This window comes from Phacochoerus africanus, chromosome 2, assembly GCF_016906955.1.
Source record: "Phacochoerus africanus isolate WHEZ1 chromosome 2, ROS_Pafr_v1, whole genome shotgun sequence".
In the NCBI taxonomy this organism is placed as follows: domain Eukaryota; kingdom Metazoa; phylum Chordata; class Mammalia; order Artiodactyla; family Suidae; genus Phacochoerus; species Phacochoerus africanus.
The window spans coordinates 278,638,304-278,665,944 of record NC_062545.1 but is presented as its reverse complement, the minus strand read 5'-3'; the positions used below and the strand labels follow the sequence as shown (position 1 = coordinate 278,665,944).

The window sequence follows — 27,641 nt, the reverse complement described above, 5'->3', positions numbered from 1 at the left end:
GGCCGTCACTGCGCCGCCGGAGGGGCCCACACCCCTGCCGGCCGCCATCCCAGCACAGACCGCTTTCACTTGGCAAACTTTATTTTCTCGGGAAAAACAAGAACAAATGTACCTCTTGGGTCAGAAAAGACCCACTGACAACATGGCAAACACGTGTGGGCAATAAATACGCACGTACGTTCAGGTGTGTGGGGCGGCCGAGCAGGAGCCTGTCCCGCGGCCTCCGACCCCACACCCGCCAACCAACCCTGGCCCAGGAGGCCGCTCCGCCCAGAGGTCCCCGGGCTGTACCGCGGGGCGGGGTCCGGCCGCCTCCCCACACGCATCAGGGAGCAGGACCGCAGGCCGGGCGAGGCACCCCCCAAAAGGGGCCGCCTTGGGCTGTGGGGGCTGTGGGCCGACCCAGGACTGCTCCAGAAGAGGCGTCCGGGCGAGGGCCGAGGCCACCATCTCCCACGGGAGAAGGCAGCGATGTCAGCTCCCCGCTGCTGGGGGTGAGGGTTGGGTGCCAGGCGGGGGTGAGCTGAGCTGGGCCCCTCCCCACTTGTGCTGAGCGCACAATGCCTCCTCCGAGCTGGGCCCTCGCGCCTGCTGCCCGCCACCATGGCCGGGGTACAGGCCTCGCTGCCAGCTGGTATTCCCAGAACCAGGCCGCCGCAGCGCCCAGGGTCCTGGCTTAGAGGGAGGGATGTTGGCAGCTCATGACCAGGTGCCCGGTGGGCTGGGGGCTGAAGTGCCAGGGTCTGGCGACCCCGCGTGGGGGCCTTGCCTGCTCAGGCTCCAGGCTTTCTGCGACTGCCTTCCCGCTGCCTCCTCTGGCCCCGGGGGTGGGGAGGGAGGGGAGAGGGACCGGAGCTGGGTAAGCCTGTCTGTGCTGGCTGCCCCAGGACGGGCTTTGGGAGGGCAGGAATGCCTGTGTTGCCAGCGGCCCCAGAGAAGAGGCTTCAGAGACACCTTTGCGGGCTGGGGGCTGCAGGGTGTTCACATCTGGACAGGGCAGGGGGTGCGGGGAGAGCGTGTGGAGGGTCTGGACAGCACCGGGAGTGCGGCCAACATGCTGAAGGCCCGGCCGGGGGCAGGGGCGAGGGTAGGGTAGGGCAGGGCAGGGCAGGGCAGGGCAGGGCAGGGCAGGGCAGGGGCGAGGGCTGGGCTGGGCAGGCCCGCAAGAAGCTGCGTACCACGTGGGGCCAGCCCAGGACAGACGCAGGCCCACAGCCCTGGGGAGGGGGACGCCAAGGAGGCTTGTGCCCAGCGTCCGGCTCAGTGGGAGGGGCTGGGTGGCTCAGAGCCTGCCCTCAGGCATGGCCTAGGGAGGATTTGGCTTCTTGGGGGGCTGTGGGCATCCTGGACGTGTGTAAGCCCCCCCACCCCAGTGTTCAGGAGTTGGGGTGGGGCGGGCCTGGCTCTGGGCGCGAGGCCTTAGCTGGCACCAGGCTGGCACTGCTGCCGGGGCTCCGGCGGTCCGCCCGCCTCCGGCTCTGGGCTGCCTGCGAGACCCACCCGCTGCTCATCCATCCGCTTGGCCTGGACCCTCTGGATGAGGCTGAAGAAGTCCTCGTCAGGCATGGTGGGGCCACGGGGCAGCACGTCCGGGGGCGGGCAGCGCTGGTCATCTATCCTGGAGGACTGGGTGGACACGGACACGCGGTTGGCGGCGTTGCTCCCAGGCCGGGGGGGCCTAGCCCGGTGCTCTGCGGCCCCAGGGACTGCTGTCGGGCATCAGTGCCAACTCAGGAGGACTGCTCGGGCCAGCCTGGGGCCCCCTGGGAATCAGTTCCACGGGCAGAGCTGGGACCCCTGATCCCTGAACAGCCCACTCGGCCAGAGCTCCGAACCAGAGCCGCTGGGTGTGGCTGGGCCAGGGGCCGCCGCGGTGTGGACACCAGGACACCAGGGCGGGGCCCCGATGGGTCAGGGGGCCGAGGAGGCGTCTGGGCTTCTCTGCAGGGCCTGGAGCAGATGGGCTGGGAGCCGGCGCAGCCGCCAGAGCGCACGTGTGTGTGGGCGGGGGGCACGGGGGTGCTCGGTAGGGGCTGGTTTTGAGGCTCCTCGGACTCGCCAGGGGCTGGGCTTTGCTCTTCTCTGTGGGAACGAAGGTCACAGCTGGAAACGTTCCAGCGTCCTGCACAGGGGCTGGGAGGCTGCCCCTTCCCCAGCCATGGCGCTGAAGGTCTCCTGACCCCAAAGCCGCGCCTGCAGCTCTGCCCTGCCCGCTGGCTTTACTGTACCCGTGGGGATGGCCAGACCCCCGCCCTCTGCACCCGGGGCCGCGCCTGGCCCTCGTTTTTTTCCCACACAGGTGTCACGGCTGGAGGAACACCTGAGGCCAAGACCTTGGGGTCCCGGCATGGGAAAGGGGGGCCGCCCTGAGAACATCCTGGAGGGCCTCGGGGGCCCAGGAGGAGGGCCCCAGGTCTGGGCACCCACGGGCACTCGGTGGCACTGGCCAAGCTGGCCTGTCCCTGCTCCCCCTAGACCCACCCCGAGGGCAGGCCGGTGTGGAGCAGCCCGGGGCCGAGGACGGGCGAGCCCCCGCTTCCCGGGCTGCAGGCCCACCTGGCATTTGATGAGCATGTTGAAGAACTCGTCCCCGGGCTCCTGGAGGTCGCCGTCGCCCCGGAGGTGCCCCAGGTTGTTGTGGGTGATACGCAGTCCGGGCAGGCTGCCCACGCTGGCCCGCTGGTCGTCCAGCCGGCGGCTCTGGGAGCTGGCAATGAGGTCGAAGAGCTCCTCGGTCTGAGGGGAAGCTTTCAGCGAGGGCTGGGCTGCAGGGCACAAGGGGTGAGGCCCTGGAGGCCGGCGCCCTGCGACCCCAGGCCCTGGCTGCTCTCAGGGCCTCCGCTGCGAGCCCCCACCCACCTCCGGGGGCCCCAGGAAGTGCGGGAGGAGGGCCCGGCCTCCCACGCCAGCTCTGACACCCTGTGTTCTGGAAGGCGGGGTGATGACATGTCTCCCAGGAGGCAGCTTTGGGCGAGGCGGGGATGCGGAGCTGACAGTGACGGGGCCCTCACAGCTGGTCCGCCCTGCCCTCGAGCCCCGCAGCAGCGGCTACTCACCGATCCGCTCCTCCAGGCTGGGGGAGGCTGTGGCTTCGGCGGCCGCGGCGGGCTGGCCCTCCTCCAGGGGACAGCGCTGGTCGTCCATGCGGCTGCTCTGGAACTTGCTCAGCAGGTCGAAGAAGCACTCCTCGTCGGAGGACGGGGCCCGCGGGATGCCCTGGGGGCAGGGGCGGGCAGTCAGCGCCGGCTCCCCCAGACACAACTGGGGCTGCTCGGCTGGGGCCAAGGTCAGGCCCCTCCTCTCCGACCTGCAGCCCCCCCACAACCCCGGGCGCCTTCCCCCACCCCCGCCCACCTCTCCCGGGTGGAGGCCACCCTCAGCCAGGCCTCTGTCATCCTCCTGGACTTGGCAACAGCCCCGCCTGGCAAGCCTGCCCCCACTGGGCGTCATCACCCCCCAGCAGCAGCCCTGTGCTCCATACCCACCGGGGCACTACTGTGCACAAATGCAGCTCCTGCAGTGAGTGCCACCTGTGTCCGGGCACCCTGGCACCCGACACAGCACTCACTGGTGTCTGCTCAATGAACAGACGAGTGTGCGTGTGAGCGACTAAGCTGCTGGCAGGCACGGAACTCTGATGGCCGCTGTGTACACTCGGAGTGCCCTGGGCCAGGGCCCTGGCAGGGTGATGGTGGACCCAGAGGTGCCAGCCACATGAGGTCACACCATCAAAGCTGAGGAGCCCAAACCATGGGAGGCGAGGGCTTCTGGGTGCCCCCAGCCCTCCCCTGTGGGCTCTGGATATGTTTACGACGACCCGGTCTGTGTGCAGGCCCGGAGGACAGATGCGGGGAGGGCCAGGCCAGAGAGAAGGTGCTGCGGTGGCCCAGCCCCTCCCCCGTCTGCCGGCCCGGGTTTGAGTGTGAAGGCCCACGGGCTGCTGAGCACAGGGGCGCAGAGCCCGGAGGCCCCGCCGGGAGTCGGTCCTGGTCGCCGGCTGGACCACAGGGACTCCAGGCGATGCTGTCGGCGTGCAGCCCAGGCAGCGGGGAGGGCTGACCTTGGGGTGACCTGGCTGGGCCTGGGCAAGGCCCTGGGAGGGAGGGGACCCTCGGAGGGGCCACGGTTTTTAGGGGAGGGGATAGGGTCTGAGGCCAGGTCACTGGCTGGATGGCCTCGGCTAAGCCCCCTCCTGCCCGCCTCGGTCTGCACCCCGTGAGGCACGGTCTCTCTGAAGGACCCCCCCCCCCCCCGCAACAGGCCTGATCCAGCCTGAGGGCTGACTGGGCGGCTGCGGGGGCTTCCTGAGGGCACTGGGCTGCTCGAGGACGTCCTGCGCCCCCCTCCCCCATCAGAAGCTGGTGCCCTTGGCTGCTCAGAGTTGGGCCCGGCCTGAAACACGTGACCTTCAGAATCCCACCACCCAGAAGAGGCCCAACACAGCAAGAACTCTTCAGAGCTGGGCTCAGGCTGCGGGGCAGCGCGGCCTCCGAAGGCCAGACGTACCCGTTGAGCCGAGAGGGGCGGCCGGGCAGGCAGTCCCACTGACCTGAGCCACCACGTGGCAGCTTGGCAGCGAGACCCCACCAGGGCTCGGGTCTTGGGGGACACTCCCCACCCCCTGCCTGACCTGGGAGGCCCAGAGCCAAGGCTGGGGGGCTCTATCCTCCCCCCTAGAGCCTAGCGGGGAGGGGAGCACTGGCTCCAAGAGCCCTGGCAGGGGCTGCACCCACTCGGGGCCTCCCGGGGGACCCGCAGGCCCAGCTGCTCTCTGGTGGGTGCTCCACATTGGGCCCTCCACCAGGTGGTCATGGGCTCCGCTCGAAGGCTGAGGGCCCTTTGGCTCAGCCAGGCGAGGGGTGAGCACAGGTCCACCCCGCTCAGGGGACACCTGCTCCCGGCCCGCAGCCCAACATCGGGCCCTGGCTGGGGTCTGGAGGTGATCAAAGCCAGGCGCCTCCCAGAAAAGGTGAGAGCCCTGGGCCCTACTTCTCTGGACGCACGCCCCCAACACTTCTCCAGCCTCCCCTGGGCTGGGACTAGGGCTCCCGGGTGCACCTGGAGGACAGTGGGGTTTGCCTGGAGGCCTCTTGTGGCCCCGTCACCACCGTGGCCAAGGCTGGGCCGAGAGCCCCTCCCCAGCCGTCCAGACAGGCTTCAAAGGCCCGAGACCACAGCACTGCGCCCTCCAGCAGGACACAGTCAGGGGACCTGGGGGCCACCTCCCACTCCTGCCACCCTCTCCTCTGTCCCAGAGATCGGAAGCCTGGCCTCACTCCAGCCCTCCTGCAAAACGTTCAGCACCCCGGACGAGGAAGCCAGCTGGGTCACTGGTCTGGTCACGCACTGTACCCGCCCCCCCCAAGGCCTGGGGCTGCCCACCCCAACAGCCAGCTTGGCCATCACCTCAGGGCTGTGACTCTCATGGCTCCCGAGCTGCCCAGGATGGAGAGCAGGGGTGGGAGGCAGCCGGGCCGGTGGGCAGCCTTGTGCCGGACGCCCCCCCCCATACCTGACCGCTGGCCCCCAGCCAACCACACGGCCACTTGGGTAACTGCACCCCCCCCGCCAACCATCACCCCTGCCCCCCAGCTCACACGGGCCACGAGGCTCCACCCGTGTCGGGGACCCCACACTCACGCGGATGGGCAGCTCTCCCCAGGAGCGGCCAGCCGCGGGGTGGGGCGCTGGACCCTGTGGAGCCCGGGCAGGACGCCAAGGTCCCTGTGCTCTGCCCGCGGTGCCCGGAGCTGCCTCACCACTGAGGACCACGGGCTCTGCTCGCTTGATGCTTAAATAGGACCCAGGGTGACGGCTCCTCCCCTGTCCCCGCGCACACGCCCGCGGGCGCACACACACACACACGCACACACACACACACACACACACGCACACGCACACACACAGGCGCTCTCCGTAAACACTCGGAGATGGATTTGCCGAGCGCGGTCGCGGGGCCGGGGGATGGGGCCTGTCTGGAAAGCCCTTTCGCACCCCGACAGCCCGACAGCGCCCTCTCCCTCCCGAGCCGCCAGCCTCCTCCAGCTCTGACCCCCCAAGGCCCAGGCTCAGCCAGAGGGACCGGACACCCCGACCCCTGCGCAGCCGCCCCCGGACCTCTGCCCACCCTGGTGACCTTTCCTGCTCTGGAAGGCCCATCCCTGGGCCTGGCAGGGGCCGACCCCTCGAGGCATCTGAGGAGCTGGCCGCGAGCCCCGGAAGGGGCGAGGATGGGACGCGGGGCCCCCCAGGGCCATCTCTGTCCTGCGCCTTCCACGGGTGGGGGGCGGCTAAGAGCAGCCGGCTCCTTCCCCCTCGGCCCCGGAGCCACCTCAGCCTGGCCCCCTGAGGCTGCCTCCCCTGATGGGCCTGGGGCTCAGCCCGACGATGGGGTCCAGGCTCGGGACTCAGGCAGGAATTTTCTCTACAGGCGTCACCATGGCCCGGAGCCTTGCCGCGTCCTCTGCGGGGGCCAAGCTGGGGGTGCCAGAGCTGACTGGGGCCTTGGGACCTCAGCTCCAGGCTTCCTGGCCAGACGTCCTCAAGCCATTTTCTCTACTGCCCAGGGCCGTGGTCTCTGCCTCGGGGCTGCTGTGGGCACAGCACACGTGACGAGCCTGAGCGGCGGCTGCCGACCGTCCGGTCCGGGTCTGCAGCGATGGGCTTGGCTGAGGCCAGAATTAACGGGTGGCCCGGGTGCTCTGGCGGGTCCACTACCCGCTTCAGCCGCTGCTCGTCTGGTGGCTTCCACCTCCCGGTCCTGCCTCTGGGACCCCAGAAGGGAGGGCGGCCGGGGTACGGCTTGGCTCTGCTTGCCTTGGGGGAGGCTTTCAAAGCAGCCCCCGTGTGGGAAGGCGGCGGTGGTTTGGGGCTTCTCTCTGCTCCCGCTGCGGCGGGGGCCTAGGCGGCCGGGGAGTGGGCTCTGCCCCGCCTCACTCGGCCCCCGTTACCCAGCATGAACGCAGGCTGTGAAGACGGCGCCGACCCTGTAAACACCTTCCTTTTTGCTTTTTCGGGCCGCACCCTCGGCGAGTGGAAGTTCCCAGGCTAGGGGTCAAATCGCAGCTGCAGCTGCAGCTGCCGGCCTGCACCACAGCCACAGCAAGGCCGGATCCTTAATCCACTGAGCGGAGTCAGGGATTGAACCCGAGTCCTCATGGATACTAGGCAGGCTCGTTACTGCTGGGCCATGACGGGAGCTCCCACTCCCTGGCGAGTATGACCTTGAGCGGGGACGCCAGGCCGTGGGGGCCAGGAGCACAGGCCAAGCCTGGCCCACACTCTGCCTGCGGTGGCTCCCCAGTGTCCTGGCCCTTTCCAGCTGGACCCACTTTCCCAGCCTGACCTCGGGGGCCAGCCCCGCCCCGCCCCACCCCAGGACAAGTTCTCAGGCCCCTCAGACCACCCGCAGCCATACCTCCTCAGACCCCCAAGCCCCCGCTGCGCCGGTGGCATCGCCCTGCACTGCCTGGGCTCTGGGGGGGTGGGGGGGTGGGGCGCCAGCCCCTCACACACAGGCAGTGTCAGCAACATCCTCCTTTACCTGAGGCCCGAGCAGGGCTCCCCCCTGCCCCAGGGACAGCCTGGCCTCTGCCCTCATCTCCCTCCAGCGACCCAGGCTCCGGCCGTCACTTGGCCACTGGTGAGGCTGGGGCCAAACGGGGCAGGCGGAGCTTCCCCAGGCTCGTGGGAAGACAGGGCAAGATGGGGCTGACAACACCCAGCACGGCACCCACGCGCCTCGAAGCCGGAAAGGTGCTGGTTAAACCCTGGGAGAGAACGGCTCAGGCTCGTTCTCTGAGGTCTGGATCCAGGTCGACCTCTGAACCTGGGCTCGGACAGGCAGGTGGGTTTGCCCCTGTGCCCTTGGTAGCCTGGCCCTCCCCTGAGAGCCTGGAGAGGCCAGCCTGGGCTCCAAGGCAGAGAGGGACACCGGCCAGGTCGCCCGGGGCCAGGCCCCCAACCCCCACGACCCGCCTCCTGACGAGGAGTCCGCCTCCCCTCCCAGCCGTCCACAGTCCCGTCTGTCTGCCTCCGTCCGCCGTGGCCCCGGGCTGCCCGAGGACCTGACCTGCACCCCAAGCGGCCTGCAGACCTTTCCTGGGCTGTCTGCTGCCTGCCCCTCCTGTCCACAAAGCTGTCCCCGCAGCAGGGGCCCACCAGGTCCCAGGGGTCAGCACGGGGCCGTGACCTCGGCCCCCCGAGACGCTGTCAGCGCCTGAGGAGACGTCGCCTACCGTGCGAGGCACCTGCACCCGGACGTCGGCGCTGTCCAGCGGGGAGTGGCCGCCCTCCCGGGGCCTCCTCTCAGCAGCGTCTGGCCCTTCCTGGTACTTCCGGCTCCTCACGGGAAGGGGGAGCAGGTCCCTGCCGGGCCCCCGCCAGTCCCCCGCATGGTGGCTGTCTCCGTTCTGCTCCTGGGGAGGGGGAGGAAGGCGGGCGTGGGAGGGCGGCCACGATCCAGTCCCAGGACCCTGAGGGGGGCTGAGCGGACGCAGCCCCCGCTCGCTGACACACACGGGGGCGCTCGGGCGCCCGAGGAGGACGGAGCAGCGCCGGGCAGCGTGGGGCGGGGAGGGCGGAGGTGCCGGAGAAGCTCGGACAGCCGCAGGCGTCCACCTGCCCACACCGAGCCGTGGGTGACGAGTGGCCCTGAGCCTTGTCCCCCGACGAGTCCGTGGGTGTCCCCAGCTGACCCCAGGCTACACTGGAGAAAGGAGGGGCTCCGAAAGGTCAGGCCACTGCTCCAGGGCCTCTCCAGGCCCAGAGCAGCCCAGGGCCCCCACACCTGTGTGGGGCTCATGGAGCCCCAGCTGCTCCACCTGAACAAGTCGGCTGCCCTGGAGCAGAATCCGGGCGCACGGCAGGCAGACAGGAGGGGGACCGGCCAGGACACGGGGTCTGCAACACCTAAGGACCGTGGCTTGTCCCCCGGGGGCCCCGGCTGGCAGCACCCTGAGGTGAGGAGGAAAGTGAGGGCAGCTGGTCCCCCAGGGCCTCCCGGGGGCAGCGGAGGGCATCTGTACCTCGTGGCGGGGACGTGACACAGACGGGTGCCCAGGTGGACAGCGGCTGCTCAGCAAACACCTCACCAGCCTCATGAGCCTGTGACCCACGCTCTGCTCCTGAGGGTAGGTGGCTACCCGCCGCCCCTCCTGCCCCCGCCGCCCCCGCCGCCCCACTCACCCGCTCCAAGGGGAGCCTCAGCAGGTCCCAGGTCTCCGCGCTGAGCCTCTGCGTTCTCTTGGGCCTGGCCCCTGGAAGAGAGCAGACCCAGTCAGCCGGCACTTCCCGCCGCACGGCTCACGTGGAGGCAAACTCGCTGTCTGACGCCCCATGAGCCCCTGACTGGACAAGCACTCGGGTGCCAACCTTGCAGGCGCCCGGGTGGGTCTGGCCTCGGGCCCCCCTCCCGCCATGAGGTCCGGTTCCCGAGGCCTGGCCCTGGCTTTCTGCAGCCTCCGCTTGCACCGTTCCCTCTCCTGGGATGACCCCCTGCGTCTGCGCAGCCATGGGCCTCGGAGTCGGCTCAGCTGCCCCCGCACCCGCTCCCCGTCCGCACAGTGGGTGGCCCAGGAGGCGGGGTGGGCAGAATGGGGCCTTGGGGGCCGCAACCCACCCTGAGGAGCTCGGTGTGCCTGGGTCAGCAGTGCCTGCAGTGCAGGGGAGGCCAGGGAAGCACCTCACGGCGGCTGGCATTCTCAGGTGCCCAGCAAGCTACCGTGGGTGCCATGGTTCACCCCATCCTCACCCCCAGCGCCGGGCACTGCTCTGCTCGTGAGGCTGAGCTGCTCTGCGGACGCCCGTGTGGCACGGGGAGCTGGTCCCGGAGACCGCCCTGTCCAGGCCCTCGCAGCACGGCCTGGGTTCTGGGCCCACCCCCGCTGTCTGGGACCCAGTCCTGAGGGAGGGGAGCCGGCTCCAGTGGCCCGTCGCTCAGAGCGGCCCAAGCCAAAGAGCTGCGGCTTCATCAGAACTGGGCAGGCGGCCGAGAGCGGCTGGAGGAGATGGTGTGGACAACCATGTCCCTGTCCTGGCCTCTGGCTTTGGGGAAAACCACGCCCTGTCCCCCCGCTTGCCAGAGAAGTGAGCCGGCTCGACGTGGGGACGCAGTGATCCTCGGAGGGGCCTCTGCGGCCACCCTCCTTGGAGCCGGGGAGGGGGCGGCCACAGCGGCCCGATCAGGGGGCAGCCGGGCCACTCCCGAGAGTGCTGAGGGGTCCACGGGTCCAGCCCTAGGCGGTCTGCTGTCCCCGGCCCGGCCGCGGTGGTCCTGCAGGTCTGCCGCTGCCCCTGGCTGGGAGGCTCCGGCCGGGCCCTGAGCCAGAGGGACATGGCCTCGGGGCACGTGGCCCACTCGTGGCTGAGGAGCCAGAGCAGTGACGGGCCAGAGTCCCCGCTGCCTACCCCCAAGAGGAAGGCAGCCAGGGGGGAAACAAGGCCTCAACCCCGAACCAGAGGCTCGAAGCCCCCCGTCCACGGTCCTTACTCACCGCAGCCCGCGGAAGCCCTGCTCCGCCTCCCGCCACAGGCCAGCATGGGGGCCCCTCTGTGGGCTGGCCCCCGACAGCCGGGGGCCCCACTCAGCTGCCCGCCTCTGCCCGCTGGGCCCCCGGCCCTGCACGGCTGCTTCTGCCCGCCTGGCCCTCCAAGGAAGGTCCCTGTGGGCTGCAGCCGGACTGGCTCCGGGGCGAGTGCCCTCATGGCCGGTGTGGATGGCGGGAGGCAGGTCCTCCAGGCCGGGCTAAATGGCCCTCTGTCTGGAGAGCACGCCGAGGCAGCCGAACCCGTGCTGCCAACAGCCCCTTGGCTGAGCCCGACCTGCCTGGGGCATCCAGGCTGGCACCGCCGGCCAGCTTCCTGCCCCGCCCACTTGAGGGGGTCAGGCCTGGAAACTTCCCTGAGGGCCGCCCCCACCGCCCCCCAGCATGTTTCTGGCCCCACTCCTGAAACCCTGGCAGCTGCTCCTGCAGAGCCCTCAGACCCTGGCCCCCTCCCCCCGGCCTTGCCCCACGGCTCCTTCTCTAGGCCACGGCCCCAGGGACGCTCCAAGGCCCTGCTTAGACCCTCCTCTGCTTGACCCTGAGGGGCCCACGGCTCTGGGGGCGGGGCTCACCAAGGGCCCGTGAGGCCCTCGCTGCAGGCCCTGCCACCCTCCACGCCGCCCCTGCTCTCTGGCCTCGCCAGAACCCCCGCCGCTCCACCCTCCGGGACCCCTCCTGCCCCGGGGCCTTTGCACAGGCTGTTCCTCTACCGGCTCTGCTGCGCCTCGACTTCAGCCCAGGGCTCACTCGCTCCTCTTCTGCTCAAATGTCGTTTATCGTTTGAATGTCCGTGTCCCCACAGTCTTCGTGGGTGACCCCAAACTCCAATGTGACGCTACAAGAGGCGGGGCCTCGGGAGAGCTTGGGACCGGCTGAGGTCGCCAGGGCGAGGCCCTCACGACGGGATCAGTGGCCAACGCAGAAGCCATCAGAGGGCCCCCTCGCTCTCCTCCCCTCACCCCGTCCTTGAACCAGGAAAAGAACCTCCCAGAACCCCGCTGGGCTGGCACCCTGATGTCCAGCCTCCAGAACTGCGAGAGAAGCAGCCACCACTCACGCCGCCAGGCCTGCGGGGTTCCGCTGCGCAGCCGGAGCAGCCCGAGACCTCCGCGAGGCCCACCCGCTGCGTGTTTACTGCCGCCCCTGCCCCGCCCCCCCGCCGAGATGCTCTCTCCCAAAGCGCCCGTAACGTGTGCGATGTGTTTTGTTTGTTTTCTTTCAAAGGGCTGCAGGTTTGGCACACGGAGGCTCCCAGGTTAGGAGTTAAACTGGAGCTGCAGCTGCCAGCCTACGGCACAGCCACAGCCACACCAGATCAGAGCTGTGTTTATGACCTACACCGCAGCTCCTGGCAATGCCAGATCCTTAACCCACTGAGTGAGGCCAGGGGTCGAACCCGTGTCCTCATGGATCCTAGTTGGGTTTGTTTCTACTGAGCCACACGGGACCTCCCATGGTTTGTTTTCTGCAGTGACCGCTTACCAACCAAAGCCCTAGAGCTTGGACAGGGCTGTGCACGTAGTAGGTCCTTTACGGATGGCAGAAGGACTAGCACCTAGTGAGCACCTACTGTGTGGGGCCTGTGTGCAACTTCACGCACAGTCCCTGCTGGGCCATCCCCCGCATAGGTCCACCCCCCCAGGACTGTGGACACTGGGGATAAAGAAAGGGGACCACCGGGCCAAGGCCAGAGCCTGGCGGGGGCAGTGCCAGATCCAGGACAAGGGAAGTCAGGCCACAGGCGTGCCTGCTCGAGGCGGGGGTTCTGAGAAGTCAGGCTCCCCTGGGGAGCCCGGGGGGGGGGGGCCTGAGGGTGGCCGGAAAAGAGCAGACGTGAGGACAGAGGCCTCGGAGGTCTTGCAGCCCCAAGCTGTCCATCACAGTGCCTGGGCACGGGTGGGCTGCAGGCACCTGCTGTTCGCAGACAGGCAGTGACGTGTCTGCATCTTAGCCTTGCCAGGCACTGTCCCTTGTCCCTGCCAGAGAATCTTCCTGGGACACTGGAGCATGGCTTGGTCAAGTCCCTTGGTCAGCCGGCCAGGACACTCGGAGCAGGGGCCAAAGCTTGCAGCCTAAACAGCCACTCAGGTGCGACACCTCGAAGGTCCCAACCTCCTGAGGTGGCTCAGCGTGGTTCCAGGGACCCCTGCTGCCCTGGGCCCAGCACACCCTGTTGGGAGGGACAGCTGGCCCACTGCAGACAGGCAGAGGGACATTCAGCAGAGGAGCAGGGGGGCAGCCTGCAGGGCTCAGGGCTGATCCCTCTTTTAAGCACTGACCCTGCATCACCAGGGGGCACAGCGGGAGCTCTGTCCTGCATGCCCCACCCCCCAGTGCCCCCCTGGACAGGCAAGGGTGGACACACCAGGCAACCAGGAGGACTGACCCTGGCCCAGGCAGCAGCGGCAGAGGTTCCCCTGCCCACCCAGACCCACTGCGGGCCTCTTTGCTGGGGTGGTGGCAGTGAGAGCTCTGAGGTTCTCTCTCTCTCTCTCACACACACACACACACACACATGCACACACACACACGGTCAGGCCGGTTCTGGGGCCTCCAGCTGCATAAAGTCGCACCCACGGCAATGGACAATGGAGGTTCCCAGGCTAGGGGTCAAAGCGGAGCTATACGTGCCGGCCTGCACCACAGCCCCATCAACATGGGGTCAGAACCACATCTGCGACCTACACCACAGCTCATGGCAACGCTGGATCCTTAACCCACTGAGAGGCTAGGGATCGAAACCGGGTTCTCGTGGATACTAGTCAGACTCATTACCACCGAGACACAATGGAAACTCCCAAGCCCCCTTGTTTTCTCAAGACAGGCCCCTAAGGCCTGGCCTCCAGCCGGCCAGCCCTTCACAGGCCGCGGCCTCCAAAGGCCAGAGCCACGAGCTCCCTCCTGTCCTGTCCTCTCCCAGGGGCTCCTCCGGGGGCTGGTTGAGGCCCCTCCCAGGGGCGCACCCCTCCTCCGCACCTCAGGCTCTGGACATGCAACTGCCCACGCTCACCCCACGAAGACGGCCCCCGGCCAGTCTGCTGTCCCCGCACAGCGCACCCTGAGCAGCGCGCGCGCGTGCAAGTGACCGCCGGCCCTGCGCGGAGCTCCCACCGCAGGCCCTGCCCCCAGGCTCACCAGCAGGGTCTTCTCCGGGGCTGCCCAGGCTCAGACGGCCTGCCTCCCGCAGCGGCACCCGGCCCAGCGCCCAGGGCTGCAGGGGCACAGCCTCTTCCCAGCGTCTGCTGGCGCCGGGCACTGGGGCACCACCGCCCCTGGGAGGAGGCTTCCGGAGGCCGGGCAGGGTCTGGGCACGGGGCAGAGCCGAGGAGCCGGCGTGGGGAGGACAGAAGCTGCCTTGTTCGCGCACAGCCTGGCCGTTAACTCGCCCGCGGCCCCCTCTCCTGGGCTCGGAGCAGGAGGAAAACACCCGTTAAACCGGGGCTGGGCCGCGCCTCCGTGGAGGCCTCTCCAGACGCTGGGCCCAGCCCTGCCCCCACTTGCTGCTGGGGTCCCCGGGCGTGGCCTCCCGGGGCCAGGGCGGCCCAGGGGCTCTGGGCAGAGCTGCCCACCCTGGGAAAACCCCCGCGGAAAAGCAGGTCTCGGCCTGAGTGTGCTGGGTGGGGCAGGGTGCAAAGGGGCCACAGCGCCTCCCAAACGAGGGTGGCCAGGGCCCCAGAGGCCTGGCTTCTTCTCCTCCATCCTCAGCCTCTGAGTGGGGGCTGATACGTGCCGCCACCTTCCAGGACAGGCCACGGAACACACACACACAGAATCCTGACACCTGACACCACAGCCCGCAGGCTTCCCAGCCTCACTCTGGGCGGGGCTGGGGGCTTCGGGGGCTGGGGCAGAGCGCGGTCTGGGAAGCGCAGCTTCGAAGGGCCTGGGACCGACTCCCTGAAAACTCCAGAAGTACGGATTAGGCAACTCCCGCCCAGGGCCTGCCCCACCCCCACCTGCAGCAGCTCAGGGCGAGCCCCCCACCGTGCCCCCCCCCGCTCCCCCTCCCCCTGCATCTATTAACAATATTTGCTTTGCAGGGAACATTCCGTGCCTGTGCCAGTCGCACCCCTGACCTGTATGGGGCGACCGGCAGCCGGTGACTGAGGTCATTCCAACCGGGGCTCAGCCTCAGCGGATGAGCCCCGTGCAGGCGCCCCTCCCTCCTGCCAGCAGCCCCCTCCCACTCCAGTCCCCCTGGAAGCCCTCCCCCAGGCCCAGCCCCCAGCCTGGAGAGAGCGCCTCAGCCCCAGGGGGCAGAGTGGCCAGGGAGGTCAGTGAGTGTCCCCTCACCCCCCGCTGGACCCCTCAGGCTCTTGGGGACCCAGGCCCTCCCTTCCGCAGAGACAGGACAGGCCCGATGCCCCTTCACCTGTGCTGTGCCCCCACTGCCCACCTCTGTCCTGCGCCTCCTGACCTCTGGATCCGGTCTGCCCCCAGCACCCTGGCTCCCGCCCGCCCCTGTGATGACCGCGGAGCAGCCGGGGATGGGGCTCAGGTGCTGACACTCCCTAGGAACCGGGCACAGCACCTGAGGGAACCCTTCTCTAACCTGGCAGCTCTGCTGGAACGTGTCCCGTTTGGGGGTAGAGCCCCACTCTCTGCCCCAGCAAGAGCCTGTGCCCCCGGCCCCCGATCCCCCACCCCGCAGCCCTCCTGCCACACCCTCGCTCTCCGAGGCCCTGGGGTCCGCGGCTGTGGAGGAACTGGACCCCTCAGCCCAGGAACTCACCTTGGGCCTCGTAGCCGGCCAGGTCAGGCTTCTCTGCAGCCGCCGGGCTGGACAGCCGGCCCAGCGCCAGCTGCAGCTGGGCCACGTTCATACGGGCCGTGAGCTCCCCGCTGCGGTCCCCAATCTGCAGCCAGGCAGGTCCAGGTCAGCGGGCAGGTGGGCAGGGAGGCCCCGATGTGACTCCCACGGGACAGTCACCCCCCAGATCTCCAAGGGAACCAGGACCCACTGCACTAAAGGGGGAGCCCGGCGGTGTCCCTGGGTGGGGTGGCCTCCCTCGTCCCAGAAAGCCCCTCACACCCCAGCGGAGCAGTCCTGGTCCTGGGACCCTTGCTGCCAGGCGGCCATGTGTTTACCCAGCAACAGCCAGAGGAAGGGAGGGACAGGAGGCACCTCTGGGGCCACCACCCCTACTTGTGCTCGGAGGACAACAGCCTCCCTGACCTGAGCCGCTCTCCCGCTGCCCTCCACCTCCACCTGGGCTCCCGAGGGGCCATGCCCACTACGGACGCAGGACTGTGGTGGGTCTGGGCAGGTGCTGGGGGTGCTGGAGGGAGGTGACGTGGCCCTGATGGGGGCTGCTTCCCAGGGGTGGGGTGGGAGCAGGATGGGGTGAGGTGAGGAGAGGGTCATCCAGGAGCCAGGCAGCCGGAGTTCACCCCTGCCGACACTGTGGTGCCCAGCGGCGGGCTGCTCTGACCGCAGCAAGAGCGTCCCTGTCCACCTTCCCCAGGAAGGGATCTGGTGGAGGGGTCCCCGGGGACGACTCCCCAGGGGCAGCTGGGTCCTCGTGCCCCCAGGATGCCTCTGGGGTCAGGCACAGGTGTTTGGTGGCCCAACCTGGCCCCGCTCCGTTGGGGACAGAAGCACCCACTGCCCAAGGGCAACACCAAACTCGAGGAGCAGAAAACAGACCCCTGTGCTCCCCCCAAGCCCCGGGCTACCACAGAAGGCAATGGGGGTCGGGCCCCGAGCAGCACGTGGCAATAGCCAGAGAAAGAGGGAGAGGCCAGCCGGCCGGAGAGAGCCTGGAGCACACAGAGGCCCCTGGCCAGCCTGGGGTAGGCTGGCTGCCCCAGTGGTGGTAGGGGAGTGGGCAACGCTGGCTGAGGCCAGGGCTGGCGGCTGGGGCTGGGGCGGGACAAGCCCGGCTCACCTCCTGGGAGATCTCCAGATGCTTCTTGGCGAAGGTCAGGGCCTGTGCCGGGCTCCCCATGGACACGTAGGCGTTCCCCAGGCTCCAGCACGCCCGGCCCTCGCCCACTCTGCCGGGAAAGTAACCCGGTCCCTGCCTGCTCACAGGTCTGCCCGCCTGCCCAGCGCCCGGCCATCCCAAGCCCCCCACCTCCGGGTGGTCAGGCCCGTCGGGGTGGGTCGGGGGGGGGGCAGGGAGGATGGGGGGCGGGGAGGATGGGGGGGCAGGCTTCCTGGCGTGGCCTTGACCGCCCCCTAGTGGCCGGAGAGGCCGACACCCGTGACTCCCGCCACTTGAGCAGCAGTGACCTCATCACCTTGAATGATTTATCTTCCAATTGAAATAAAAACACAGTAACAGCCTCCAGCCTCCCAAGCACCCAACTGAGCCCCCCCCCCCCCCCCCGCACACAGGCCCCGTCGACAGCCGACTCGAGCTCCAAGAAACATCACAGGCCACCCTGAGCTTCCTGCGAGAGCTTTTCAGAAGCCCCTCCTCTCCACCCCCCAGGAGAGGCCCCGGGCCTGCGGCCACTGCCTGCCGGGACCTGCCCGCGCGGCTGTGTCAGGGGAGCTCAGTCGGTGGGTCTGTCTCTCCGTAAACACCCATGTTACAGAGACGCGGTGGGGGCGGGGGGCTCAAAGGGGCAGTGGGCGGGGCCTGGGGCACAGGCCCCCCCCCGCCTCCGAGCAGCTAGTGCCAAGGGGGCTATGAGCACCCAGGTCCACCTGGAGGCACCCAGTCCCACTTGGAGGGTGGCGCGGCCCACAGATGGAGGGAGGCCGAGGCTGGGCAGGGCCGCCTTGTGCAGGGTCGGCTGGGGGTCCATGGCAGAGCCGGGTCTCAGACCCTGGCCAGAGTGGCGAGGCTGCTACGATCAGCTGTGATTGGGCCCAGGGGCCCGGAGGGGCCGTCAGGAGCCGTCCAGCGGGGCCCTGCCACCCGCACGCGCCCCACACACACCTGTCAGCCAGCTCCTGGGCGATGAGCAGGTGCCTCAGGTGATACTCGGCGGCGCGCTCGTGGTCCTGCAGCAGCGTGTACGTGTTGCCCAGGCTGTAGCAGGCCTGTGCCTCCACCGCCTGGTCCTTGAGCTGCCGTGAGAGCTGCAGCGTCTTCCTGGGGCGGGGGGGGGGGGCGAGGGCGGGTCGGCTCCCCGGGAAAGAGGAGTCTGCTACTTCCCTGCCCCGAGGCACTGCTCACGTCACCCCCCCACCCTCTCCCAACAAGTAGACGGTGGGCATGGGGGGGGGCACGGGAGAGGGAAGAGGCCCCAGAGCCTCCAGCCCCAGGATCCCATGGGGGTTCTCCGGGCTCTGTCCATCCCTTCCAGGGGGTACAGAACACCCACGTGGCCCCCAGGGAGGCTGGGAGGGCAGACTGGTGTGGGCACGCCCTTGGCCTGGTGTCCAGGTGCCCTGGGGCCCACGGCCCCGGGCTGGGTGCGGGGCTGCCTACTTGTAGTACTCGGCGGCCACGTCGAAGCGCCCCAGGAAGATGTGGGCGTTCCCCAGATTGCTGTAGGCCCTCCTCTCCGCTGCCTTGTCTCCAAACTCCTTGGCGATGGCCAGGCGCTAAGCAGACACGGGCCCTGATGGTCACGAGCAGCCCGAGCCTGGCACGGATGGCAGGCGCTGCCCCCCTCGCCCCGCGTGGCCAGCCTCATGCTCCTGTGCCCGCAGGGGCAGCCCCAGCACCACGCCCAGAAGAACCAGAGGAGGCCCCCTGCTGCCCGGCTCCCACCCAGCACCAGGGCCACTCTGCCACCTGCCCGTCCACCTGCTCACCTCCTTGTGGAAGGCCGTGGCCTCCACGAAGCTGCCCAGCAGGTAGTGGGTGTTGCCGAGGTTGCCGCAGGCCCTGCCCTGGGCTGCCCGATCGCCCAGCTGCTTCACCAGGGACAGGTTCCTCCTGGGGGCAGGTCTGCCTGAGCCCGGTCCCCCCGGCCAGCCTCCACCCAGGCCAGAGGACACGAAGCAGGCGGCCTCTGCGCAGCCCCTCCCAGGGTCCTGCCCCCAGGAGGGTGGCTCTGCTGTCTGAGCGCCAAGGCCCAGGTCCGGCCCCCTCCCCGCCCCCGACCCTTCGCAGGCGCAGTCTCCATTCTCTCCTGCACCGGGGGAGGGGGCTTCAGCCCAATGTCCAGGCCATTTTTTCCAGCCAATTTTTTTTTTTTAATTTTGTCTTTTTGCTATTTCTTTGGGCCGCTCCCGCGGCATATGGAGGTTCCCAAGCTAGGGGTCGAATCGGAGCTGTAGCCACTGGCCTTTGCCAGAGCCACAGCAACGTGGGATCCGAGCCGCGTCTGCAACCTACACCACAGCTCACGGCAACGCCGGATCGTTAACCCACTGAGCAAGGGCAGGGACCGAACCCGCAACCTCATGGTTCCTAGTCGGATTCGTCAACCACTGCGCCACGACAGGAACTCCCCAATTTTTTTTTTTTTTTTTTTTTAATGGCTGCACCCACAGCCTATGGAAGTTCCCGGGCTAGGGATCGAATCAGAGCTGTAGCTGCCGGCCTACACCATGGCTCACGGCAACACCGGATCCTTAACCCACTGAATGAGGCCAGAGATCAAACCCACATCCTTGTGGAGGCTGATCGGGTTCATTATTACCGAGCCGCGACGGGAACTCCCAGCCGAATGTTTTAAGAAGCCACACGTGGCTTTGGCTCAGCGGTTCACTGTGTCTTTCCACCACGGCACAAGACCCAGAGGTGGGGAACGCCCAGGCGGGGGGGTCCCACCGGGCAGAGGACAGCCAGGGGTGGGGTGGGGAAGGAGGGCACTCTGAGCCCAGGCCACCCAGTCCCCATGCTCATCAAACCCGCCGCTCACTCGTAGAACTCGGAGGCCCGGCGCAGCGTCTCGCGGATGGCGGGCGGCAGGTGCCCGGGGTCCTGCGCGGAGCTCCAGGACAGCTGCTTGCCCTTGGCGTGGTACACATTGCCCATGTTGTAGAGTGCCCTCGCCTCCCCGACCTGGGGGGACACGGAGGTTGAGGTGGGGGCCGTCTCCAGAGCTACCCCCGAGGAAGCGCGGCCCCGCCCTGTGCGCACAGAGCTGGTGTTCCCGCCGCCTGGCCCACTGTCCCTGCTGCTCCTGTGGCCTCAAAGGGAAGGAGCTGGGGGTGGCATCACCAGGTCCAGACACTAAGGTGGGAGTCACGGTCGTGGGGAGGGAAGAACCTGGCCCCACCCCTCTCCGATGCCCAAAGGTCAGGGTTCTGGCGTGGCTTCGCCCCCTCAGACAGTGGCCTGGGGCAAGTTAGTCACCGATCAGCCTCTGGCCAGCCGCAGCTTCCTGTCTGCACAGGGACAGGGATGCTTGTCACAGCTGAGGGTCACGGGGGTGGGGGGTGGACGGAGCAGGGCTGTCAGGGGCCAGCGGAGCCAGAACCACCACTGGGTGACCGACGCTGCCTCTCCAGCCAGGCTTCCTCCCAGAGCCCCACCCGGTCCCAGCAGTGATGGGGGCACTGGTGGATTCAGGGGGTGGTTGGTGAGGGCGGGGCCGACATGGAAGAGGGGAGGCGGGATTCCCAGCCTGGGGAGCCCCACGGCGTCGGGTGTGAGCTGGCCGTGGCCTCATGTGTGAAGGAGCCTGTTCTCCCATCCTCCTCCTCAGGGCTGGGGGAGACGTGGGGCTGTGAGTCGTGTCCCCCGCCCCAATCTCAGCCCCAGACAAGGCCACAGGTCAGGGCCGCCTGCCCACCTTGTCCCCCTGCTCCTGAGCGATGTCCAGGTGCCGCTGGCAGCAGACGACAGCCTCGTCAAAGCGGCCCAGAACCTTGAGCGTGTTGCCCAGGTTCCCGCTGGCTTTGGCCTCCCCCATGCGGTCACCGATGGTCCTGGAGGCAAGAAGGAGTGAGGGGCTGGGCCGAGGACCGGCTGGGACCCTGAGCCTGGCTAGGAGCCCTGGGGAGGGCGGTGAGGACCTGGGAGGACCAAGTGACTTAAGCCCCCGGGACGGGGCTGGACAGGGTCCCCAGGTGGTTGGGGTCCAGCTCAGGACGAGTCCTCTGCTGGGCCGGGTCTGTGGGGGTGGGGGGGGGCTGCGAAGCCAGCGTGGAGGCAGGGACAGCTGGGGCCTTGCTGAGGGACTTTAGAATAACCCACCCAGTGAGTACTCGCATGTGCCAGCGGGCCCCACACCGGCTGGGGGCTAAGAACAGGGCTCTCTGGCAGAGGGGAAGGGCCTGTGCCGGAAGCTCCGCCCCCACCTGGGAGGTCTGGGCCTGGGGGGCGGGGAGAGGGGGGGCTAAGGGGGCTGTGGAGTGGGTGGGGCCAGCAAGGAAGAGGTAGGATTCCTGCTGAGAGCAGGGCGGCCCCCAGGGCAGGATGGCTCCACCCAGGTCTGGTTGGGGGGCTGCCCTGAGCACCCCCAGACCAGGGAAAGGCACTGGCTTCTGGGCGGTCACCCCCAGCCACCACACCCCCTTCGCACAGTCCCCGAGAGGCACACGCACAAGGCCAGACACACGTGCTCACACAGACACGCACCCCGGGGCACCCCCACGCTCACACACACGGACCCACACACAGGCTCACATGCATCTGAGCTTCCACAAGCCCCTGGAGGAACTTCCCCAGGCCAGGGGTGTCCTCTGGGTGCCCTGCGGGCACTCACCGGGCCAGCAGCAGGTCGTGCTTGTGGTACTCCAGCGCGCGGGCGTACTCCTTCAGGTAGAAGTAGGCGTTGCCCAGCTGGCTGTAGATGGCACTCAGCGTCTTCAGGTCCTCTGTGCCCACCTGCACGGCGGCCTCGAAGAAGGCCACGCCTGCCTTGAAGTCCCCGGCCTTGCACAGCCGCTCGCCCTCCAGGGCCAGCTCCAGGCACGAGGCCTCCATCCTGCGCAGAGGGAGGACAGGTCACGCCGGGGGCCCCGCGCGCCCCACGACGTCACTCGGACCATCCGAGGCCAGTACCCTGGCCGTGGGCACGAGTGGAAATCTCCAGACAAACGCCCGGAAGCGGCGCTGGGTCTGGCGGTGAGCTCAGCCCCAGGCTGGCAGGCGGATGGCTCACCTGTGCCCCACCTTGCTGCTCGCTCCTCCTCAGGCCGGGGGCTCCCCCCCGAGCGCCTGGCAAAGGCATGACTGTGACTACAGCCAGACCCTCAGCCCACGGTGGCCCAGCTGCAGACACAGCCCCCCTCCCCGAGTCCCGGTGGCCCGCCATCCGCTGGAGCGGCCACGGGAGCCTGCGCTGGCCCGGACCCCACGGAGGACCAGGCTCATAGGGTCAGCGAGACAGTCAAGGCCACGCTGGCAGGACCCCAGCCCCTCCCCGTCCCACCTCCCAGAGGGGAGCCCCCACCCTCCAGGCTCTCGGAGGCGGGCTGGGGGCTCAGCCCGTTCTCTGGGGGGCAGGGCTGCATCTGAGCGGGTGTCCTGCCCTGGGTGGAGGGGAGGGCGCGGCCCCCACCCCTCCCGCACCCTGGAAAACCGAGAGGCGAGAGGCAGCTCTGTGCCGCCCTGGCTGCCCCGTCCCCCTCCTCTCACTCCCACTCCTTTTCTGAAGTCATTGGAGCTCAAGGAAAACTCACGCGAGAAGAAACACTCGCCCCTTCACTGCCTGTTAGGATTGTGGGGTGACTAGGCGGTTGGGGAGAACCAATGCATCTCCTTAAAAAGTGAAGTTGTCTCTGGCGGCGTTTCTCAAAGGCCCTTTCACCATAAGTCACCACACCCCCCTCACTCTGCTCCCGCGCCGTCCAGAGAGCAGCGCACTTTCACACCGACGAGCACACGACAAGCACACGAGAAGGCGCTGCGGCAGGGCTGGCGAGGCCCTCGAGGAGCTGAGCCCCCACCCCCACCCCCCCGCAGGCTCAGTGCTCTCTCTGTGCGGACCCTCCAATGTCAGGGTCACTCCCCGCCGGGGGACGCGGGGCCCGGGCTCAGGACCCCATCATTTCCCCACCTGCCCCGGCCTCAGGCAGAGCCCTGTGGCCTCTCAGAGCTGGGGGTGAGGGACAAGGCCTTGAGACCAGGACACCCGGCCCCGGGGCCCGCCAGCAGCATGCCCCTTCTGGGCAGCCACCCCGCCAAGAACGAGAACGCTCTGGGAAGGACCAGCCAGATGCCCCCTAGGCACGCTCGGGCCCCCTGCCTGGGCCCTGCCTGTCCCTGCCCACTGCCGACCACGCGGCCAGCTGTCCTCTGTTCCCGAGACCGCAGAGACGGGCGTGGGGTCTGAAACGCGCGTGATCTGCTGAACGGAGTGACCTCCCCCAACCCACCTCGCGCCCAGAGAAGTGGCGTCAGTGGTCCGGAGAAGGCAGGTGTCTGGCTTGGGAAGGGCCCGGGGCACAACGATGGGGCATCCGATGTCGCCGGCTGGCCCCGGACCATGGGGAGGCACCGGGCAGGGTGTCCCAGGCTAGAGGCCCCGCCCCCTCCCCGGGCCCAAGAACCTCCAAACCGGAGGCCGGCGCCCGCTCCCCCCACCAGTCAGCCCCCGGAGCCCGCGGACCTCTTCCTCTGCAGGTTCCGCATCTTCTGCACGTACAGCCACAGCTCCAGGCCCACGGGCAGCAGCAGCGGGCGCGGCCGGGGGGCGCCATACACCACTGTGCACACGGCCCTCTCTGCCAAGCTCAGGGCCACGGGCTGGCCCTCGGCGGCGGCCGGCATGGCAGGGCTCCGAGGCTCCCTCCCGGTCGGCCAGCCCTCGCGGCGCGCCGGCTGCTGGTCCTGGGGATGCGCTGGCCTCAGGGTCCCCTGCTTGCCCACCTGAGTGGTGGGCTGAAGGCTCTGGTGGCCTTGGCTGCAGAAGACCCCGGCCCTCGGACAGGTCATCCAGGGCCTCCCAGGGGCTGCGGCGCATCAGGGGATCAAGGGCGGCTCAGAGCCGGGATCAGCAGCGTCAGCAGGGCGGGGAGGGGGGAGCCCAGAGGGAAGCCTGTCCTGGCTCCCTTCCTTCTGGGCTGGCGCACAGCAGGGGTGCAGAGGCAGCGCCTCGCTCCCGCTCACCCAGACTCCTTTGCACACCCTTACCCCTCGCTGGCCCCGCGGCCAGCTCTGGGCCAGAGCCAGGTCCCACGGGCACCCAGCGGGCCCCGGGGGTAAGCGAAGAAAGAAAGTGCATGTGCCCTTCCCCTGCCGGGCAGAGCCAGAGCCCAGCTGGGATCGGGCCGGTCTGCACTGGGCTCCAGCCGCCCTCCCGGAGGTCCATCCCTCCCGCCCCCAACCCTGTCCTCCCTGACGCCCCCGCAGCCTGACCTGGCGGCAGCACGTGACACCAACACACAGGCAGCAAGCGCAACAGGTGAGCACAGGTCCAGGTCTGCCTGTCTGTCCCCCCCCCCGCCTGGCACGGCCCATGTCTCAGTGGTGGAAGGGTCCCAGGCCACCCACACCAGGCCCTGTTCGCCTCCCTGCCCGGAGGCCTCGGTCCAACGCTGCTCGTCCACCCCCGACAACGCAGCTGAGGGGGCCAGGTGGGGCCTCGACCGTCCCCTGTTGGCCCAGCCCCTGTCCACAAGCTGAACCCCCAAACTCGGCAACCCCAAGCCCCTCCTCCGCCTCCGGGGGCGGCTGCCCAACGCCTGAACCGCAGGCTGCTCTCTCCCCTCTGAGCCCCTAGCCCAGTAAGGAAGGTTCTGGAGCCTCTGTCCCTCCACACCACCTCTGCAGGCCTTTGGGCATTTGCCGTCACCAGGCAAGGTGCCACCACGTCCGCTGGGGACACGCACTGGGGCTACCACAACCTTAGGCCACCTACTTCAGTATCCGTCTGCCGAGCCAGCCTTCCTGCCCACAGTCTGCAAGACTGCTGGGCCTCCAAAAGGCCTGTCCCCACAAGGGCCACCGAGAGCCCTACTGTCAGGGCACAAGACGGCCCCCGAGGGCTCTGGGCCAGACGGGCCAGGACTCCTGGGGCCTCGGGGCTCTGGTCTGCGCTCTCGCATCTGGGATTTGCCACATGGGCTGAACAGCTGCTTAACTGCTGGTCCGCAGTCCTCCGCCCCCCGCAGCCCACGCCTCGGGCAGCCTGCCGGCAGCCAGGCCACTTCCACCCGCGAGGCCCACGACCGCCCAGCGCCTCTCTCCTTGAAAGCGGCTGACCGGGGTCAGCTTTCCCCGAAGCCAGACCGCAGTGGCCAGGAGGCAGGGCACTTTCTGCCAGGCTCCCACCACCTGCCCACTGGCTTGCCTGTTAATGAAGTGGTTATTTGACCGCCCAGTGGCTGGCGGTACTGCTTGGGCCACCGTGTCACTCCCATACCTCCCGCTCGTCCTTGGCACCTGAGATGCATCCAGAGAGCAGCCACCATCCTGCCCTGCTCTCTGCCCTCTGCCCCCACGGGCCCTGTGCACCTGCCGTCTGCCTGATGGCTGGCACGACACCCTCCGGTGCCCACCACCAAGGCCGGTCTCCCAGCCAGGCCCCGGCTCCCACCACCAAGGCTCACGGGGCCTGTGTCTCCACCAGCCTCCCTCTCGGCTAAACGCAGCTGTCCCATCCAGAGCTGTCCACTACCTGTCCCACCACCCCCAGTGAAGCCTCACTGACTCCCCTTCTGTCAGGGGCGTGGAACCTAGGCACAGCCTGGGACAGGCAACAAGGGACAGCAGGAAGCGCTGAAGAGGCGGAGCCCAGGGCCACCCAGCTTCAGAGGGCGCCTTAGGGCCATGCTTCTAGGGAGTCCTGGGGCGAGGCCATGTGGCAGAGCCTGGGATTCCCCTGTCTGGGTGCCTGCTGCTTGGGGGCTCCTCTAACAAGTCACCCCAGGGGAAGGGTTGCTCTGCCGCCACCCCCCCGCCCCCCGCTGTCCCCCTCCCAGCCCTGGGCAGGAGCACTTGGCTGCTGGCTTTCAGGGACCAGGGCGCCACAGGAGGATGGCCGGTGGCTCCCCCACGTTGGTTGGGGGGGGTTCCCGGACACCTGCCCATCCCCTCCCAGACCCCGTAAGACCCCACCCCCTTGTGCCTCCCCAACCAGTCCCCTCCTCGGGGCCACATGTGGGGACGCAGTGGGCTCACGGACACACCCACACTCAGACCCTCCTCAGCACCTGTTCTCGGCCCAGTCCTGTCCAGGACCTGGACCCACCTCCCCAGGCAGAAGTGTGAGCACGAGAGGGGGGCCCCCAGGTTGGGGGGCAAGGCAGAAGAGACCTGGCCTGGCTCCAGGGAGCCCCCACACGGGGGCTCTCCCCAAACAGCCGCCCGTGCGGTGCCCGTATGCTGGGCATCCATGTGCCAGGCCGCCTGTACCCCGCACTCCCACAGGCGGGCCTCCCCGGACACACAGCCTAGCGGGGCAGGCAACCTTCTGACGGCTTCCCGGCAGCCTCTGAAAACCAGCTCTGACCAGGATCCGCCCTGCCCACACCCAGCCACGGCTACCTGCGTGGGTCCAAGCTCGCCACGGGCCTCCTGACGGGCCCTGGAGGAAGGTGAGTGGCCTGCTCCCCAAATCTCTGTAGGCGTGTCCTTTTGGGCTTAACTCAGGGCCCAGTTTGCGAGGTTCCAGGCCTCTGGGCCTCTCCCAGCGTTTGCTCAGAGCTCTGTCACTGCCCAGGAACAGCCCCCCAGGCCAGGGTCCTGTCTGGAGTGCGCCTGCTGGACCCTGGCACCAGCCCACACCCCAGGTGCCCAGCTCAGCTTGTGGCGTGCCTGACAAGACCCCAAGCTCGGCTGTGCAGCGTCTCCCAGGGCCCTGGAGCCCCCTCCACCCGCAACCCCCCCAAACACAGGGCCGGTGGCTCCCAGATCAACTGCGGCTCTTCCCAGACACCCCCTCTCCACCAGAGAGATGCCCCTGGAGCCTTCGCTGTCCCCACGGCTCTCCATTCCCACGAGGGGGCCCGTGGAGGGGGTCCCTAGGACAGGCCTCCAGCGCCAGCTGCCAACAAACCCACCCGCAGGCCCCTCCCCCTGCATGAGGCCCAGGAGGCAGGCGGGGGCTCAGCGCTCCGGCCCACACAATGGGGCTGTGTCTCTGGCCGCAGCACAGACCAGACCAAAGTGGGAGGGGCCACCAGGGCCTGGTTCTGCACGCGGGGGGGAGAGGGGGGATGTCCGCTGCGGCTGGACTGCTGGTGGGGGCTGGAGCATCCTTGCAGGCCAGGCCAGGCCAGGCCCCTGGGAGGCTCATCAGCTCCCAGGTCTTAAGAAGGCAGCGAGGAGCTGGGGAGATCAGGCCCTCCAGGTCGGAGTCAGGCCTGCCTCTGGGAGCTGCAGCCAGGAAACGGCCCCTGAGCGGCACTGGCGCCTGCCCCCCTCTGCTGGACACCTGTCCCGGAGGACAGGCCCTCGGAGAAGCTGTGCCCGCCTCAAGGCATCACCTCCTGGAACGCCCTCAACCCGCCTGGACTCACCAAGTAGGCACGCGGCCCTGGTCAGGGCCACTCTGTCACCCCTGATGGGCGTGGGGCACAGAGCCCAGACCGCTGGCATCACCCATGAACCTGCCCGGGCCAGGTGGTTTTTCAGGCAGGCACACACCCACCTGGCCACTGCAGCCCCCACCCACCACAATCCGCTGGGGCTGGTGGGGGGCAGGGGGCAGGGGGCAGGGGGCAGGGCCCCACCCACGACAGCCTGCTTTCTTCAGCCACGCTGTCCCCCCAGGACTCGAGCCCTGGCACTGGGGAGGTGGTGCCAGGCTTGGAAGGGAAGCTCCTGGCAGCCCCCACCGCACACCTGCAGTGCCAGGGGTCTCGCAGCCAGGAGAGGGGGGCTGGAGGAGCTGTCCGTCTCCCAACACCTGTCCTGGGCACTGGGGCGGGGGGGGGGGAGGGGGGGCCGCGGGGAGGGGTTCTGCGGGCAGCAGCCCACCCCAGGGGCCCATTCGGCCCACCCACCCCCCGCGGCGTGGGCACCCCCAACCCCCACCGGCCCCGCTGGGAGGGGCGTCCGCGCCACGTTGCGCCCGCCGCCGCCGCCGCCGCCTTCGCCTTTGTTCCGAGCCGGTCGCTCCGGCTCCCGCCCCCCGCGGCCCCGGCGGCCCGGTCCCCGCGCGTCCTCGCGCGTCCCCGCCGCCCGCCCACCCACCTGGAGTAGAGGCGCCGGGCCGGGCCTGGTAGCTCGTCGGCGGCAGGCGGGGCGGGGCCGGCCATGGGGCTGGGGGCGCCGGGGGCCGCGGGCCGCGCACCCCACGCTCGCGCCACCCTGCGTCGGTCCGCGGGCCGGTCCGCGGGCCGCTGTCCAGCGC

The 27,641-nt window shown here is 69.0% G+C and overlaps 1 protein-coding gene across 2 annotated transcripts; it reads right to left on the bottom strand.

Moving 5' to 3' along the window:
* Positions 1 to 63: 63 nt before the first annotated feature.
* Positions 64 to 27,641, bottom strand: GPSM1 (G protein signaling modulator 1). Of its 2 annotated transcripts, none has more exons than XM_047768930.1 (14): positions 27,482 to 27,637; positions 21,105 to 21,326; positions 20,190 to 20,325; positions 19,314 to 19,456; positions 18,259 to 18,382; positions 17,930 to 18,045; positions 17,435 to 17,590; positions 16,433 to 16,541; positions 15,277 to 15,400; positions 9,187 to 9,257; positions 8,238 to 8,417; positions 3,057 to 3,216; positions 2,557 to 2,765; positions 64 to 1,626 (listed from the first exon to the last, which is right to left on the bottom strand). In XM_047768930.1, the coding sequence occupies exons 1-14, from the start codon at positions 27,544 to 27,546 to the stop codon at positions 1,420 to 1,422; spliced, it is 2,022 nt and encodes a 673-aa protein (XP_047624886.1). In that variant the 5' UTR covers positions 27,547 to 27,637; the 3' UTR covers positions 64 to 1,419. The 2 variants fall into 2 exon arrangements, with proteins under 2 accessions (XP_047624886.1, XP_047624887.1); XM_047768931.1 differs by lacking the exon at positions 64 to 1,626 and adding an exon at positions 1,633 to 2,082 and having other exon boundaries at positions 27,482 to 27,641.